General features: G+C 42.5%; 1 protein-coding gene across 10 annotated transcripts in view; it reads right to left on the minus strand.

Moving 5' to 3' along the window:
• BPTF (bromodomain PHD finger transcription factor) overlaps window positions 1-16155 on the minus strand; it is a 158799-nt gene that overhangs the window by 9117 nt on the left and 133527 nt on the right. For 5 of the 10 annotated variants that reach the window (XM_030827051.1, XM_030827056.1, XM_030827052.1 and 2 more), the window contains 4 exons: window positions 15147-15481; window positions 11519-11692; window positions 10624-10816; window positions 8895-8979 (listed from right to left, as the gene is read on the minus strand). In XM_030827051.1, the coding sequence (XP_030682911.1) occupies window positions 8895-8979; window positions 10624-10816; window positions 11519-11692; window positions 15147-15481 (787 nt within the window). Of the gene's footprint in view, window positions 1-8894; window positions 8980-10623; window positions 10817-11518; window positions 11693-13484; window positions 13632-15146; window positions 15482-16155 lie in introns of those variants that run through there. The other 5 variants (XM_030827057.1, XM_030827053.1, XM_030827059.1 and 2 more) reach the window with 2 other exon arrangements.

Genomic DNA, 16155 nt, shown 5'->3' on the forward strand with positions numbered 1-16155 from the left:
GATGGGGGCTGGTCACCGGAAAGACCTAGTCAGGATTAGAGGGTTGGGACTTTCAGTCCCATCCCCCAACCTCCGGAAGGGGAGAGGGGCTAAAGGTTAAGCTGATCACCAATGGCCAATGACGTAATCACTCATGCCTACGTAATGAAGCTTTCCTAAAAACCCAAAAGGACTGGGTTCGGAGAGCTTCCTGATACAGCTGAACATGTGAAGGTGACTGGCAGGTGGTGTGCCCAGAGAGGGCATGGAGACTCCACGCCCCTCCCCACAGCATTGCCCTGTGCATCTTCTCCACCTGGTGTTCATCGGAATCCTTTGCAGTGTCCTTGAGAAACCGGTAAGCCTAAGCAGGTGTTTCCCTGAGTTCTGTGAGGTGCTCCTGCAAATTACTGAACCTTAGGAGAGGCTTGTGAGAACCTGATTTATAGCCAGACGGTCAGACGTGCAGGTAAAACCACCTGGGGCTGGCGACCGGCATCTGAAGAGGGGGTAATCTTGGGGACTGAGTCCCAAACCTGTGGCAACTGACCCTATCTTCAGGTAGATAGTGTCAGAATTGAATTGAATTGAATTAGAAGACACCCAGTTGGGGCCTGATGCTGGATTGGTTGCTCATGGGGAGAAATCTCCACCCACTTCTTGGTGACCCGAGGCCGGAACAGATTTCTCCCATGTTGACCATAGCGTGAGAGCACAGGAAAACAAGTTTGATTTTTTGCTGTAGAGGAGGCAACTGCTTTGGAATGTACTGACTGAAATAAATCTACCTGAAACAACATTGATCCTAGGAGAACGTTGTGTTTGAAATAAAATTCTGTATACAATTTGACATAAATATCGGAGAGAGTGAAGAAAGGCCAGTAATCTCCAATCAATCTAGGGTAGACAGACAACACATTTCACACTAAAGCTTAGTGAATATTTTAGAATTTGAAAGTGATTTGAAAGTTCATCCAATAAATAAAAGTACTAGAATACCTAAGAAACATCTGAAAAGTAATGAGAGATAATCTTATCTGTCAGACATTAAAAAATATTCTAAAGCTGTGATAATGAAAAGTGTGGCAGCATGCAGAACAACACAAACACTAATGGAGACAAGTTCAAAACAGGAAGAGATTTAACTGTATCTAGTATAAGAATTTCACATATGTTAAGGATGTCCCTTCAAGTTAGTAGGGAAAGGAGTTCGTTCATAAATGAGGTTGCGGCCGGGGTGGGCGTATCATCCGAGGTCAGGAGTTACGAGACCACCCTGGCCAACACAGCGAAACCCTGTCTCTACTAAAAATGCAAAAATAAGCTGGGCATGGTGGCGCATGTCTTTTTTTTTTTTTTTTGAGACGGAGTCACGCTCTGTCGCCCAGGCTGGAGTGCAGTGCCGCAATCTCGGCTCACTGCAAGCTCCGCCTCCCGGGTTCACGCCATTCTCCTGCCTCAGCCTCTCCGAGTAGCTGGGACTACAGGCGCCCGCCACCACGCCCGGCTAATTTTTTGTATTTTTTAGTAGAGATGGGGTTTCATTGTGGTCTCGATCTCCTGACCTCGTGATCCGCCCGCCTCAGCCTCCCAAAGTGCTGGGATTACAAGCATGAGCCACCGCGCCAGGCGGCGCATGTCTTTAATCCCAGCTACTAGGGAGGCTGAGGGGAGAATCCCTTGAACCCAGGAGATGGAGGCTGCAGTGAGCCAAGATCGCACCACTGCACTCACCACTGCCTGTGCAACAGAGCGAGATAATGTCTCAAAAAACAAAACAAAAAAAGGGTTTGGGGCAACTGCCTACATATCTGGAAAAAAAAAATTCTGCCTCATTATATGCCAAGATAATTGTGGGTTTATTAAAATGATTAAAATGGCAAATTTTGTTATATATACATTTTATTTTATTTTTTTCTTGAGACAGAGTCTCGCTCTGTTGCCCAGGCTAGAGTGCAGTGGCAGGATCTCAGCTCACTGCAAGCTCCGCCTCCCGGGTTCAGACCATTCTCCTGCCTCAGCCTCTCCTAGTAGCTGGGACTACAGGCGCCCGCCACCACGCCCGGCTAATTTTTTGTATTTTTAGTAGAGACGGGGTTTCACCGTGTCAGCCAGGATGGGCTCGATCTCCTGACCTCATGATCCGCCCGCCTCGGCCTCCCAAGTGCTGGGATTACAGGCGTGAGCCACTGTGCCTGGCCTTATATATATATATATTTTAGTACACACACACACACACAAACACACTACTCTTTGAAAGCTCCAGTTTATGTCATTAAAGAAAAAAAATGTGTAAATGTGAAGAACTGTGAAAACACACACAGCTTGATTCCAAGACTTGGCACATTGATGCTGTAGGTGCATGTAAGGTGTTCAGGAACGAGCACACACATCGCACTAGGACATTCTTGGTTCATACTTATATTATGTTCTGGTTACTTACTGCTTGACTTAATTTTCACTTTAATAAAGTATGTGAATAATGCTTGGACATTGTATGGTTCCAAGTTAATTAGGTATCCCTTAAAGTCCTAGGAGAACACATAGGTGAGTATATATCATGGAGGAGGAAAAAGACTCCAAGCATGACACCAAAGGCTGAATTTATAATGATTAATAGATATGACTCCAAAAAATGTTAAAAAGTACCATATGCCACAAAAACTATAAAACTTTTACTTGTTTTTAGTATATAAATAGCCCCTAAATAGCCAGACACAGTGGCTCACATCTGTAATCCCAGCACTTTGGGAGGCAGAGGCGGGCGGATTACCTGAGGTCAAGAGTTCGAGACCAGCCTGGTCAACCAACATGGTGAAACCCAGTCTCTACTAAAAATACAGAAATTAGCTGGGTGTGGTGGCGGGCGCCTGTAATCCCAGCTACTCGGGAGGCTGAGGTGGAAGAATTGGTGGAAGAGGCGGCAGAGGTTGCAGTGATTCAAGATCACGACACTGCACTCCAGCCTGGGTGACAGAGTGAGATTCCTTCTCAAAAAAAAATAAAATACTAAAATAAAAGCCCTTAAATAATACTGATAACAATATAAATATCTCGAGAGAAAAATAGAAGAAATATGTGAATAGGAAACTCTTACATAAAAGCACTTTCTTTGCCAAATTAGCAGAAATAAAAAATGGTAACACTGGCCTATTAACAGAGGTTAACTATAGGGGACACTATAGGAGTAGTGGTAAATATTACATTTTACATCTCTGTCCACCTACATTTGTACACCATAAAACACACTACTTTTGAAATAAATATTCTCAAAGACAAAAAATATACCCCTCAAAAGAGTGATAATACTCAGTGTTTTCCAATAGTGCAAACAGAATGCTATAGATATACACTATTAGTGGAAGCTGGTTCAATTTGCTAACATGTAATTTTTTTCTTTTCTTTTTTTTTTTTGAGATGGAGTCTCGCTCTACTGCCCACGCTGAAGTGCAGTGGCACAATCTCGGATCACTGCAATGCAACGATTTTGGCTCACTGCAACCTCTGCCTCTTGGATTCAAGCAATTCTCCTGACTCAGCTTCTTGAGTAGCTAGGATTACAAGCACGCACCACCATGCCCAACTAATTTTGGTATTTTTAGTAGAGACAGTGTTTTACCATGTTGGCCAGACTGGTCTTGAACTCTTGAACTCGTGATCCGCCTGCCTCAGCCTCCCAAAGGGCTGGGATTACAGGCATGAGCCACCGTGCCCGGCCCTAAAGTGTAATTTAAAAATAACTCGGTTTTTTTTGTTTTTTTTTTTTAACACAGTGTCTCGCTCTGTAGCCCAGGCTGAAGTGTGGAGGTGTCACAGTGATGAGCCATCCTGCCTGGCCTGGACATTGTTTTTTTTTAAAAAAGCCTAAAACAGACCAGGTGCAGTGGCTCATGCCTATAATCCCAGCACTTTGGGAGGGCAAGGTGGGTGGATCCCTTGAGGTCAGGAGTTCGAGATCAGCCTGGCCAACATGGTGAAACCCTGATTCTACCAAAAATACAAAAATTAGCTGGGTGTGGTGGCGCATGCCTGTAATCCCAGATACTCAGAAGGCTGAGGCAGGAGAATCGCTTGAACCCGGGAGGCAGAGTTTGCAGTGAACCGAGATAGTGCCACTGCACTCCAGCCTGGGTGGTCCGTCTCAAAAAACAAACAAAAAACGTATACTACATCTCCGCTACTCAGAAGGCTGAGGTGGGAGAATCACCTGAGCCTGGGAGGACGAGGATGCAGTCAGCTGGTGATGGCACCACTGCACTCCAGCCTGGGCAGAACAACAATAGCAAAGCCTAAAATGTACTTAGACCCTTTCACCTGGAGACTGTTTTCTTAGAACAAACAAGTACAGGCAGATGTATAAACAAAGATGTCCAGTGGCATGTTGTTTATACTAGCAAAAACTACACACAATAAAAAAACTATTGATGGGGGCTGTTAATTTTAATTTCATATAATTAAAAATGATGTAGGTCTATAACAGCTGATGTGAAAAAGTATTAAGTTTACAAAATACATTACCAAACATAATTCATTTAAACCTATTTCTATTTAAGAAAATAAAAGTTGCCGATTTTGTTGGTTCCCTTATATCCTCAAAGAAAATTACTCTTTTCAATTTAGTCTATATTGTTTCAGACATTTTCTATGCATTTCTAAACACATTTAGGTACTCTTAGAAAATAAATGTTTACTGCTTAAAATCTGGGTACTGCTCTGTAACTTTCACTTTTCCCAACAATACGTTTTAGAGAACTACATTATTATCTTTATGTACCTACTTAGGAGATATAGGAGATTATGTTTAACTTAGTATGTATGTATATATGTATTTTATTATTATGTTTGTGGGACAAGGTCTCGCTTGTTGCCTAGGCTGGAGTACAGCAGTGCGATTATGGCTCGCTGCAGCCTCCACCACCCAGCTGAAGCGATCCTCCTGCCTCAGTCTCTCAGGCTGGGACCACAGGCATGAGGCACCATGCCTGGCTAAAAATCTTTTTTTTTTTTTTTTGAGACAGAGTTTCACTCTTGCTGCCCAGGCTGGAGTGCAATGGCATGATCTCAGCTCACCGCAACCTCCACCTCCCAGGTTCAAGCAATTCTCCTGTCTCAGCCTCCTAAGGAGCTGGGATTACAGGCATGTGCCACCACACCGGGTTAATTTTGTATTTTTAGTAAAGACAGGGTTTCGCCATGTTGGTCAGGCTGGTCTTGAACTCCCAACCTCAGGTGATCTGCCCGCCTCGGCCTCCCAAAGTGCTGTGATTACAGGCGTGAGCCACCGCGCCTGGCCATTTTTTGTTTTTATTTATTTGACAAGGAGTTTCGCTCTTGTTCCGCAGGCTGGAGTGCAATGGTGCGATCTTGGCTCACCACAACCTCTGCCTCCTGGGTTCAAGTAATTCTCCTGCCTCAGCCTCCTGAGCATTTTTTGTTTTTTTTTGTAAAGACAGGATCTCACTATGTTGCCCAGGATGGTATTAAAATCCTGGGCTCAAGCTATCCACCTGCCTTGGCCAAAGTGCTGGGTGAACCATCATTTGGGGCTTATCTTGGTATTAAAAAAAACAAAAACAAACAGGAAAACCAGGTCTTCAAGAAAATAATTTTGGTTAAATAAGCTAAGGTATAGTCAACTAATGGACCATAAAAACCCATTAAAATCATGGGTTCTTGAAGAAGATTTACATAGGAAAATGTATTCACTGTATGATATGAATTTTAACACCCATGCATACAAGAACACACCAAAAGTAACAGCTATCTCTTTTTTTTTTTTTTTGAGACAGAGTTTTTCTCTGTTGCCCAGGCTGGAGTGCAGTGGCGCAATCTTGTCTCACAGCAACCTCTGCCTCCCAGGTTCAAGTGATTTTTGTGCCTCAGCCTCCTTAGTAGCTAGGTACAGGCACCCGCCACCACACCCAGCTAATTTTTGTATTTTTTTTGTAGTAGAGATGAGGTTTCACCATGTTGGCCAGGCTGGTCTTGAACTCCTGAGCTCAAGCAATCTGCCCGCCTCAGCCTCCCGAAGTGCTGGGATTACAGGCATGAGCCACTGTACCTGGCCTTATATACATTCATGAGCCATTGCGTCTGGCCCCAGCTGATTAAAAAAAAAATTTTGGGAGAGAGACAGGGTTTTGCCATGTTGTCCAGGCTGGTCTTGAACTCCGGGGCTCAAGCCATCTGCTTGTCTCGGCCTGTGAAAGTGCTGGGGTTACAGGCATGAGCCACTGTGCCTGGCCTATCTTCTTTATTTTATTTTTAATTTTTTTGAGATGGAATTTCGCTTTTGTTGCCCAGGTTGGAGTGCAATGGCACGACCTCGGCTCAATGCAACCTCTGCCTTCCAGGTTCAAGCAATTCTCCTACCTCAGCCTCCCAAGCAGCTAGGATTACAGGCGTGTGCCACCATGCTGGGCTAATTTTGTATAGTATTTATTTTCTAAATTTTCTTTCTTTTTTTTTTGAGACGTGTCTCGCTCTGTCACCCAGGCTGGAGTACAGTGGCACAATCTCGGCTCACTGCAAGCTCCGCCTCCCGGGTTCATGTCATTCTCCTGCCTCAGCTTCCTGAGTAGCTGGGACTACAGGTGCCCGCCACCACGTCCGGCTAATTTTTTGTATTTTTAGTAGAGACAGGGTTTCACCGTGTTAGCCAGGATGGTCTAGATCTCCTGAACTCATGATCCACCCACCTCGGCCTCCCAAAGTGCTGGGATTACAGGCGTGAGCCACCGCGCCTGACCTTATTTTATGAATTTTCTACCATTAACTTGTATTATTACTTCTATTACGAGCATAATTAACTTATTATTTTAATAAACATCCCAGGTACTTTCTCAAAGGCGACTACCCAAATTTGAAATATGTACAATGATAAACTCCATTTTCTTTTTTTTTTTTTTTTTTTTTTTTTTTTTGAGACGGAGTCTCGCTCTGTCCCCCAGGCTGGAGTGCAGTGGCGCAATCTCGGCTCACTGCAACCTCCGCCTCCCGGGTTCACGCCATTCTCCTGCCTCAGCCTCTCCGAGTAGCTGGGACTACAGGCACCCGCCACCACGCCCGGCTAATTTTTTGTATTTTTAGTAGAGACGGGGTTTCACCGTGGTCTTGATCTCCTGACCTCGTGATCCGCCCGCCTCGGCCTCCCAAAGTGCTGGGATTACAAGCGTGAGCCACCGCGCCCAGCGATAAACTCCATTTTCAACATCAGGAGAACAGAGGTAATAACTACTTCATTATGTTTGTTTTTCAGAGATAGTTTTCATTTATTTCCCCTTCATGTTTCCCCCTCTTTCACGCTGCCATGAAACACAAACTCTTCTCATTTAAAAAAATGCTTAGATGGCTTTTGGAACATAATTCTTTCATTAGCGGTAAGTGATCCTTTGGAAGCTTTTAGCTATGTTTTAACTTTTCTAATTTCTTTTGCAGATAAATTATTTTTTAATAAAATGATTTGCAGCCATTCATGTTGATACGATTACTTGTGGCTCCTATTACCATTTTTTTTCTGGGAAATGAGGGTATTCTCTCTAGTTCATAAAATTTACTCTCCTTCAGAAAAAGAAGAAGGAGTGAATGGAGAAGGATGAGAGGATCAAACAGACCCCAATCCATTCATTAATTTCACTCATTCTTTTATAAAGCTGCATAATACTCCATTCAGACACCATTTGATATAGCTACTCCTCTATTGATGGCTACTTATTTGATTTCCAATCTTTTTTTTTTTTTTTTTTTTTGAGGGAGTCTCGCTCTGTCGTCCAGGCTGGAATGCAGTGGCGTGATCTCAGCTCACTGCAACCTCTGCCTCCCGGGTTCAAGTGATTCTTGTGCCTCAGCCTCCTTAGCAGCTGAGATTACAAATGCCTGCCACCACAACTGGCTAATTTTTCTATTTTTGTAGAGACGTATTTCGCCATGTTGGCCAGGCTGGTCTCGAACTCCTGACCTCAGGTGATCCATCTACCTTGGCCTCCGGAAGTGCTGGGATTCCAGCGTGAGCCACCTCGCCATTTCCAATGTTTTTGTAATTATAAACACTGCCACAATGAACATACTTGTGCACATGTAAATCCTAAGAAATGAAACTGCTGGGTTCAAGAGTATGCACAATTGGCCGGGTGTGGTGGCTCATGCTTGTAATCCCAGCACTTTGGAAGGCCGAGGTGGGCGGATCACGAGGTCAGGAGATCGGGACCATCCTGGCCAACATGGTGGAACCCTGTCTCTACAAAAAATATAAAAATTAGCCGGGTATGGTGGTGCGTGCCTGTAGTCCCAGCTACTCGGGAGGCTGAGGGAGGAGAATCACTTGAACCTGGGAGGCGGAAGTTGTAGTGATGTGAGATCGCGCCAGTACACTCCAGCCTGGCGACAGAGCAAGACATCATCTCATTAAAAAAAAAAAAAAAAAAGAGTATGCACAATTAAACTTTAATTAATTAATTAATTAATTTATTTTTTTGAGACAGAGTCTCATTTTCTTGCCAGGCTAGAGTGCAGTGGCGCGATCTCCATTCACTGCAACCTCTGCCTCCCTGGTTCAAGCAATTCTCCTGCCTCAGCCTTCTGAGTAGCTGGGAATACAGGCACGCGCCATCATGCCCAGCTAATTTTTGTATTTTTAGTAGAGACAGGGTTTCACCATGTTGGCCAGGATAGTCTTGATCTCCTGACCTCATGATCTGCCCGTCTCGGCCTCCCAAAGTGCTAGGATTACAGGCGTGAGCCACCGCACCCGGCCACAATTAAACTTTAATAGATACTAACAATTTACCCTCCAAAGTGACCATACCAATTTATACCCCCACCAGCCTTGCTAAAAATATTCTAAGATATTAATTTTATGGATAATAAAACATCCACTGAGACTTCTGAAAAAGTTCATATTCAACTCATGTACTTACCCATAGGTTCCTTAATAACACCATAATAATCTGGTGCATCATTAGGGTCTACTGGTTCAAGGAAAGGCCAGGCCATCTTATGGGCCTATAATGAAAAAGTAGCATCATTATTGTCAGTGAAAACACTAATTCCATTTAAGTTTCCTGGTTGAGTTACTACATCAATGAACCCAAAAGTGAGTTTTAAATTTGATACATGGAATACTTTATATTAGGTGATTTCTGCTCTAATAATAAGTCACCTAAGATGAGCTTCCTCTACAATAATGGTACTCAAAGGCTGGTCAAAAGACTTTGTGTGGGGGGTGGAGCACAAGCTTAGAAGTCACAAAATCAGTATCCTGGGCCCTGCATGATGAGCTGTCACTGAGTGATGCTGGCATTGCAATCGCTTCTGTAAACAGGTGGGATGGGTTCAAAGTGTGGAGTCATTACCACAGCTGGTTAATGATGAGGTGGCAGAGATGTGATGTTAAATAACATTCAACCACACATCGAGAATATGATTCTCTTTTTAGTTACTTCAATTCTTGTGATTATGATAACAGGAGAAAGTTTCAATCCAGTGCATTATATCCTTTTATTTCCCCCCACTTTTTTGAGACAGGGTCTCGTTCTGTCATTCAGGCTGGAGTCAAGTGGCGTGATCATAGCTCACTGTAGCCTCCTGTGCTCAAGTGATCCTCTTACCTCAGCTTCCCGAGTAGCTGGGATTACAGGTGCATGCCAACATGTGCAGCTAATTTTTTTTTAATGTTCTGTAGAGGTGGGGTCTCACTTTGTTGCCCAGGTTAGTCTCTAACTCGTCGACTCAAGTGATCCTCCTGCCCTGGCCTCCCAAAGTGTTGGGATTATAGGTGTGAGCAACCACATTGGCTTTCTATGTCTTCAGTACATCTGTATCACTTGATAATCCTGCAAACCCTCCCTATCCTGTTATTCTTTTTGTTCTGTCACCTGGGCTGGAGTGCCATGGCTCGATCTTGGCTCACTGCAACCTCTGCCTCCCGGGTTCAAGTGATTCTCCTGCCTCAGCCTCCTTAGTAGCTGGGATTACAGGTGCACACCACCGCATCCAGCTGATTTTTAATTTTTTATTTTATTTATTTATTTTTTTGAGACGGAGTCTCGCTGTCACCCAGGCTGGAGTGCAGTGGCGCAATCTCGGCTCACTGCAAGCCCCGCCTCCCGGGTTCACGCCATTCTCCTGCCTCAGCCTCTCTGAGTAGCTGGGACTACAGGCGCCCGCCACCACGCCCGGCTAATTTTTTTGTATTTTTAGTAGAGACGGGGTTTCACCATGTTAGCCAGGATGGTCTCGATCTCCTGACCTTGTGATCTCCTGACCTCTGTGATCCGCCTGCCTTGGCCTCCCAAAGTGCTGGGATTACAGGCGTGAGACACCACACCCGGCCAAGAATAACTATAATCTAATTATACTGCTTCTCAATCCATGGGGGTGAGAGGAAGTTTCTTTAAAAATAAAATGTATAAAGAAGTGAGTCAGGTTAACACTCTTGTGAGTGTGAGATAAGCTGAGGTGGTGTGGGGATATGGTAAAGCTCATGGCACTGGTACATGAAGGACTGAAGTTTGTCAGGCACTTCACTAGACTAGCTGGGAGTCAGTAAATAATCACTCTAAGATTGGAAACTTGAAATCTTAGAAATGCTTCCAAAATTAGGCTGGCTGATTTCATTTTGAAATGCTGCACACAGAGGGGTCTCACCTGTAAGGAACGGAGCACCCTCTTCAACCCCTCATAATCCTTCTCTGTTAGTGGCGTGAGCACTGTCATGGCATCCTCTGTTGACTGGCACTGTGGACAGACATACTCATCAATGAGCTCTGCCTCACTTTGCAAGATGCCAACGCAGCGCCCATGGTACCAATTCTGACACCGATCACAGCCAATATAAAATCTGCAAGATCCGAAATGGAAATGTGAGTTCAAAACAGATAGGATGATGTTACTTGTAATAAAGCATGCACCTGAAAATTTGCTAAACCCTGGGATATAAAATAGTTTTAGTATTATGGTTTTAATACTTTCAAGATTGACATTCTGTTCATTAATTTAGTATTTTTAATGTTAAGAACAAGCAGTAAAAAAATTTATAAGAACACTGTGTAATACTGGAGAACCAATTTAAAGATAAATATGAAACATTCAATTGATTTTAAAGCTGAAAACAAAGCCAAAAATCTTTCAACTAGTACTGTACCATATGGGTGTTCAAAATCCTATAAGCTAATAAGAGTCTCAGAGCTTGTACCCAAATTAGTGTTTTTCTAACCTACAAAAAAGCACCATTTCAAACACTGATAAAGTCCAAACAAGTCAGGCTATTTTAATCTCATTAATTTCTATGTTACATATTGAAGAATCAAATCTACCATTAAACCACATTTTCCCCAATGTGTCTCAAACATTCACTATGAAGCAAGATAAATTCTGAAGGGTAGGTAAAAAGGGAAAAAGAGAAAAATGAAAAGGAATTTGTAATGTAAGTGTATAGTAAATGTAGGAAAAAATCTGCTTTTTATTTTAAAATAAATAAGTAACCAGTCAGAGCAATTTGGCTTCCTAAATTATTAAATATGATGCTCTTATCAGAACTCACTGTGACTCATCATAAGGTGTTCTGCAGATACAGTACAATTCCTCACTGCTGCCCTCTTGTGCCCGTTTACAATCATTACAGATGTACACATCCATTTTCTTAGCCTCCTTTTCTGTGATGCCAACACATTCTCCATGATACCAGTTAGTACAAAGATCACAGCCAATATAGAACCTAAAAGTATTCACAATGAAAATGACAATGTAATTGTCATTTTGAGCTGCATGGTACTTAAATCTGTCTTCCCTGCCTTGATTCACTTTTTTACAGTGTAACTTCCTGCAATGAGTCAGCTAAACATTTCTGAATCCAACCATTCTACCTCTGGCAAACTCCAGTATCTGATGCTCTATCACGTGTGGAAACATAAAGTCACTCACATCAGTTTCAACAAGTACACTGCTTAGTGAAATATGGGTCTTTAAAAACATACTGGAATTTGAAAAAAGAAACAACACATTGATGGTAATGTCTTCCTCTGAATGAATGTGTGTAAAACTGCAACAGGCACAAAAACCAAAGCCAAAGAATCAAAGACTTACATCTGTCAAACCTATTCCACAGAAGCCATTTCAATATCAGGGCTATTTCTTAGATAGGTTTGAAAATGTATCTCACAATTTAAATTTGAAAAGAAGCAAAGCGCAAACACCAAGTAGAAGTTACACTACAAGGAACATGCAGGTCAGCCAGGTGTAGAAGATAAATGGTCAAAATATGATATGAAGAAGAAAACTAAGAAAGTACATATAGCAATTCAATCTCTACCAGGTTTTCTGAATAAACATTGGAATTTAATCGAATTAAAAATAACCTCTCATAATGGAATATGGCACGGGCCAGTTTTCCTGTTAATGTAATGTTTGTGACAATGTGGGCAGTGGCCTGACTAACTAACAGGCAGGGAATGTGGAAGGAGATGCTTCAGTTCAACACCGGGGACAAGGTGTGGAGAATGATGCAAGGATAGTTACCCAAAACCTGTGAGGGCCTACACTGCTTGGCAAGGCGGAGCTGTGTAAGTGTGTGATTGTGGAGAGCAGAGTGGCCTCTGTAACAAAAGACCTAATGACAAAAGGAAAAGTAAATGTAACAAACGCTTACACAGTGTTTCTATAAGTGTTGATAGGCACTGTGTAGGAACACCATGTCAAAGTCATAGTGAGAATTACCATGAATCACAGGGAACCAGACTGGCCTTGCTGATACCATTGGCACTCTTAGTTCTACCAAGGCATTTCTTGGTAGATTCACCTAGAGGAATGGAAGTCGTCCTCAAGCTTCAAATTGACCTGCTTCATGAATGTGAAGGAATAATATATGGTTATGTAGTTTATCCTGTTACCACTAACTTTTTTCTTTTTTTTTTTTTGTCTCGCTGTATAGCCCAGGCTGCAGAGCAGGGGCAGGATCACAGCCCCCTGCAGCCTGGACCTCCCAGGCTCATGTGATCCTCCCACCTCAGCCTCCCGAGTAGCTGGGGCGACAGGCATGTGCCACCAGGCCCGGCTTTTTTTTTTTTTTTTTTTTTTTTTGACAGAGCTTTGCTCTGTCTCCCAGGCTGGAGTACAGTGGCATGATCTCGGCTCACTGCAACCTCAGTCTCCCGGGTTCAAGCGATTCTCCTGACTCGGCCTCCCGAGTAGCTGGGATTACAGGTGTGTGCCACCACATCTGGCTAATTTTTGCATTTTTAGTAGAGACGGGGTTTCGCCATGTTGGCCAGGCTGATCTCGAACTCCTGACCTCAGGTGATCCGTCCACCTCGGCCTCCCAAAGTGCTGGGATTACAGGAGTGAGCCACCACGCCTGGCCAATTTTTTTGTACAGACGGGGTCTCCCTATGTTGCCCAGACTGGTCTCAAACACCTGGGCTCAAGTGATCCTCCCACTTTGGCCTCCCCAAAGTGCTGAGATTACAGGCATGAGCCACGGTGCCCAGCACTTTTTTCTTTTGAACTATGACTCTCACATGATTTTCACTGCCACAGGTGGAGGTCCTCTGAGATAATTTGTGTGTTATCTTCACAGGGTGATAGGCTGTGTTCTGGAAGGATGTTCAGGACTTGAATTTCAGTTTTCAGTCACTCTCTCACTGGATTCCCAAACCAGCCTAGTTTGGGACAAGAGATTATGAAACACTCCTTAGAAACACTAACTCATCTCAACTAAAATAGGGAGTGAATGAACCTGGTATACTAAAGTGTTAATAATGACAAAATGAAAAATATAAAACACAAAATAATGAGGCAATCTCGATGGAATGGGCACATGTATCTGTGTGCCTCATTTTATGCAATGTAGGTATTTCAAAGAACTTGTGCGTGAAATCAATTTCTGTGATCTGAATACTCTAAACAGGCCAAAGAAGCCTTGTTATTTAAAGAAATTATGTAAGCAAATCTTTTTAACTGAAAAAGTAAGGAAACTCCTGTTTCAGAAATCATTTAGTATATTTTGCTTAAAGTGAGGCACACTTGTATTAAACTAAGGTAAAAAAATCAGTGAATCACATTCTACTGTTTACATTCTGTATAATTTCCAATGAGATAAGATAATGAAGAGTGAAGATGCCTAAACTGATTTGTGTTTAATTCAGCACACAGCTCAATCTGCCAACAAGAGTTTTCATTTGGCATTTGCAAACAGATTATCATTTAGATAGACCCACCAAAGCAGCTTCAATGTTGCTACTTGAACATCATTAAAAGGACCACAATTTTATTTTAGGAATCAATTAGGTATCCACTTAAGGTAGGCATTAAGCATTTCTAATTCTAATTAATTGATTCTAAATGATCAGTTTTTAAAGCACACTCAAACCTTTTGGTCCTGTAAAAAGTATGGTGGTTAACTGTGGCTTTAAAAAGCTGGACTACATTTTAATGTTCAAAGTAGAAGTTAAATATTTTGTAAAATGATAGTAATGACCAAAAAAACTGAAACTACATTTATGGTTTAGTGCCTCTATAATCTTGTTTATATCACCAAATACAAGTCACAACTGTCAAAAACAGCTTCCAGCTGCCAAACTGTTGGACGTTATGCTTCAGGAATGGGGGAAAGGAACACTTTTTGTATTTTTCTGGCTTTTGTCTCTGATAAGAAAGTGGAAACTCTGACAAAAATATGAGTTGCAGTATTTTAATACAAAAAAACAACTGCTTAAAATAAAACAATTAAGAAACCGAACCACTCAAATTCAAAACCTCTGACCATTCATGTTCAGATGGTTTCCAGGATTTCATGTATTCACAGGGCTTTGAACAGATCCCAGAAAGGATGCTCTCCATTTTGGGCAACAGTAATACACCTCCTTCTCCAGACATCAATTACTCATTGATTTGGAGTTAATTCAGAGGGAAGAGGAGAAAGCAAAGGAGCAACAGAAAGCTTGTTTTTGACAGAAAAGAATATAACAAAGGACAATCACAAACACGTGAAATAGCAAATTTTACTTTACTAGTGTCAATGGTAAGAATATCACATGCAAGACCGTGGATGAAACATTACTCTTAAATTTAATATTTTCATTTATATCACTCCCAAAATATTCATTTTCTTCAAAATTCAACTTCATAGCTAAACTTTCAAGACAAACAACTAGAGCTCAAAAAGATCTACTCACTTAGATTCATCATAAGGCGTTTTACAGATACAGTAAAGCTTTGTGTCCTTCTTAGTTTCCTTTGAGGTAGTAGAGATCATTTTCTTTTTCTTGGACTTTGAGCTTGAGTCTTTTTCCTCTTCCCGCTTCCTCTTCTGGGAAGCAGCAGGTAAGGTGGGTGTGGACTGAAGGCCTGTGTGTTGCACAGCAGGTGGAGGGGGAGGTGAAGGTGGAGGGGCTGGAGGGGCTGGAGGAGCTGGTGTCACTGGGGGGCAGGGTGCAGCTACTGCTGTGGCCTGAGCCACCTGCATCAGGTCTTTTTCTTTCTTAATTTTCAGGTCTCTCTTCAGCTCTTCCTGTTGTCAATTAAAGACAATACAAGACTATCATTAGAGTCATGTAAATGTGTGATCTGGCCAGAAGATGGTACATTACCCACTCTTGTCGAAGTGGCTCCACAGTTCAGCCTAACGTGAGAGTTTTAGTTAGTTGCAAACAAGAGTTTTCTTATATCTTAAACCCAACTAAGACAACTAGCAACACAAAATGAAGACTATGTATGAACAACTAGAAAGCTGCTAGTTATCCTTCAAAGGAGAGCTGAATGAAAGATGAGCCAAGTGGCTAGGAAGAGCATCCCTCCTGGTTTGCCCCTGCCCCATCTGGGCTCTTTCTGTGGTTGCTCAGAAGGTGAGTTCAAGCATCCTCACTCACTGGCTGCTTTCTTCTAGTTGCTCTTGCTCTCTGTCCTTACAGTGAGACTGGACATGAACTGGACATGACTCAACATGTGGTCTGACCAGCATAAAGCAGAAAAGAGGCAGATTTGCCTTATTTATTATGATGCTCCTATGTCTAGAATTTCAGACTGCAGGGAGAGTTGAACAACATAATGCACTATTTTCTTTTTTTAAAAGATAACTTTCTTTTCATATATATATTTTTTGAGATGGAGTTTCGCTCTTGTCAATGGTGCAATCTCAGCTCACTGCAACTTACTTCTCCTGGGTTCAGGCGATTCTCCTGCCTC

This window comes from Nomascus leucogenys, chromosome 14 (genome assembly GCF_006542625.1).
Source record: "Nomascus leucogenys isolate Asia chromosome 14, Asia_NLE_v1, whole genome shotgun sequence".
Taxonomy (NCBI): Eukaryota; Metazoa; Chordata; class Mammalia; order Primates; family Hylobatidae; genus Nomascus; species Nomascus leucogenys.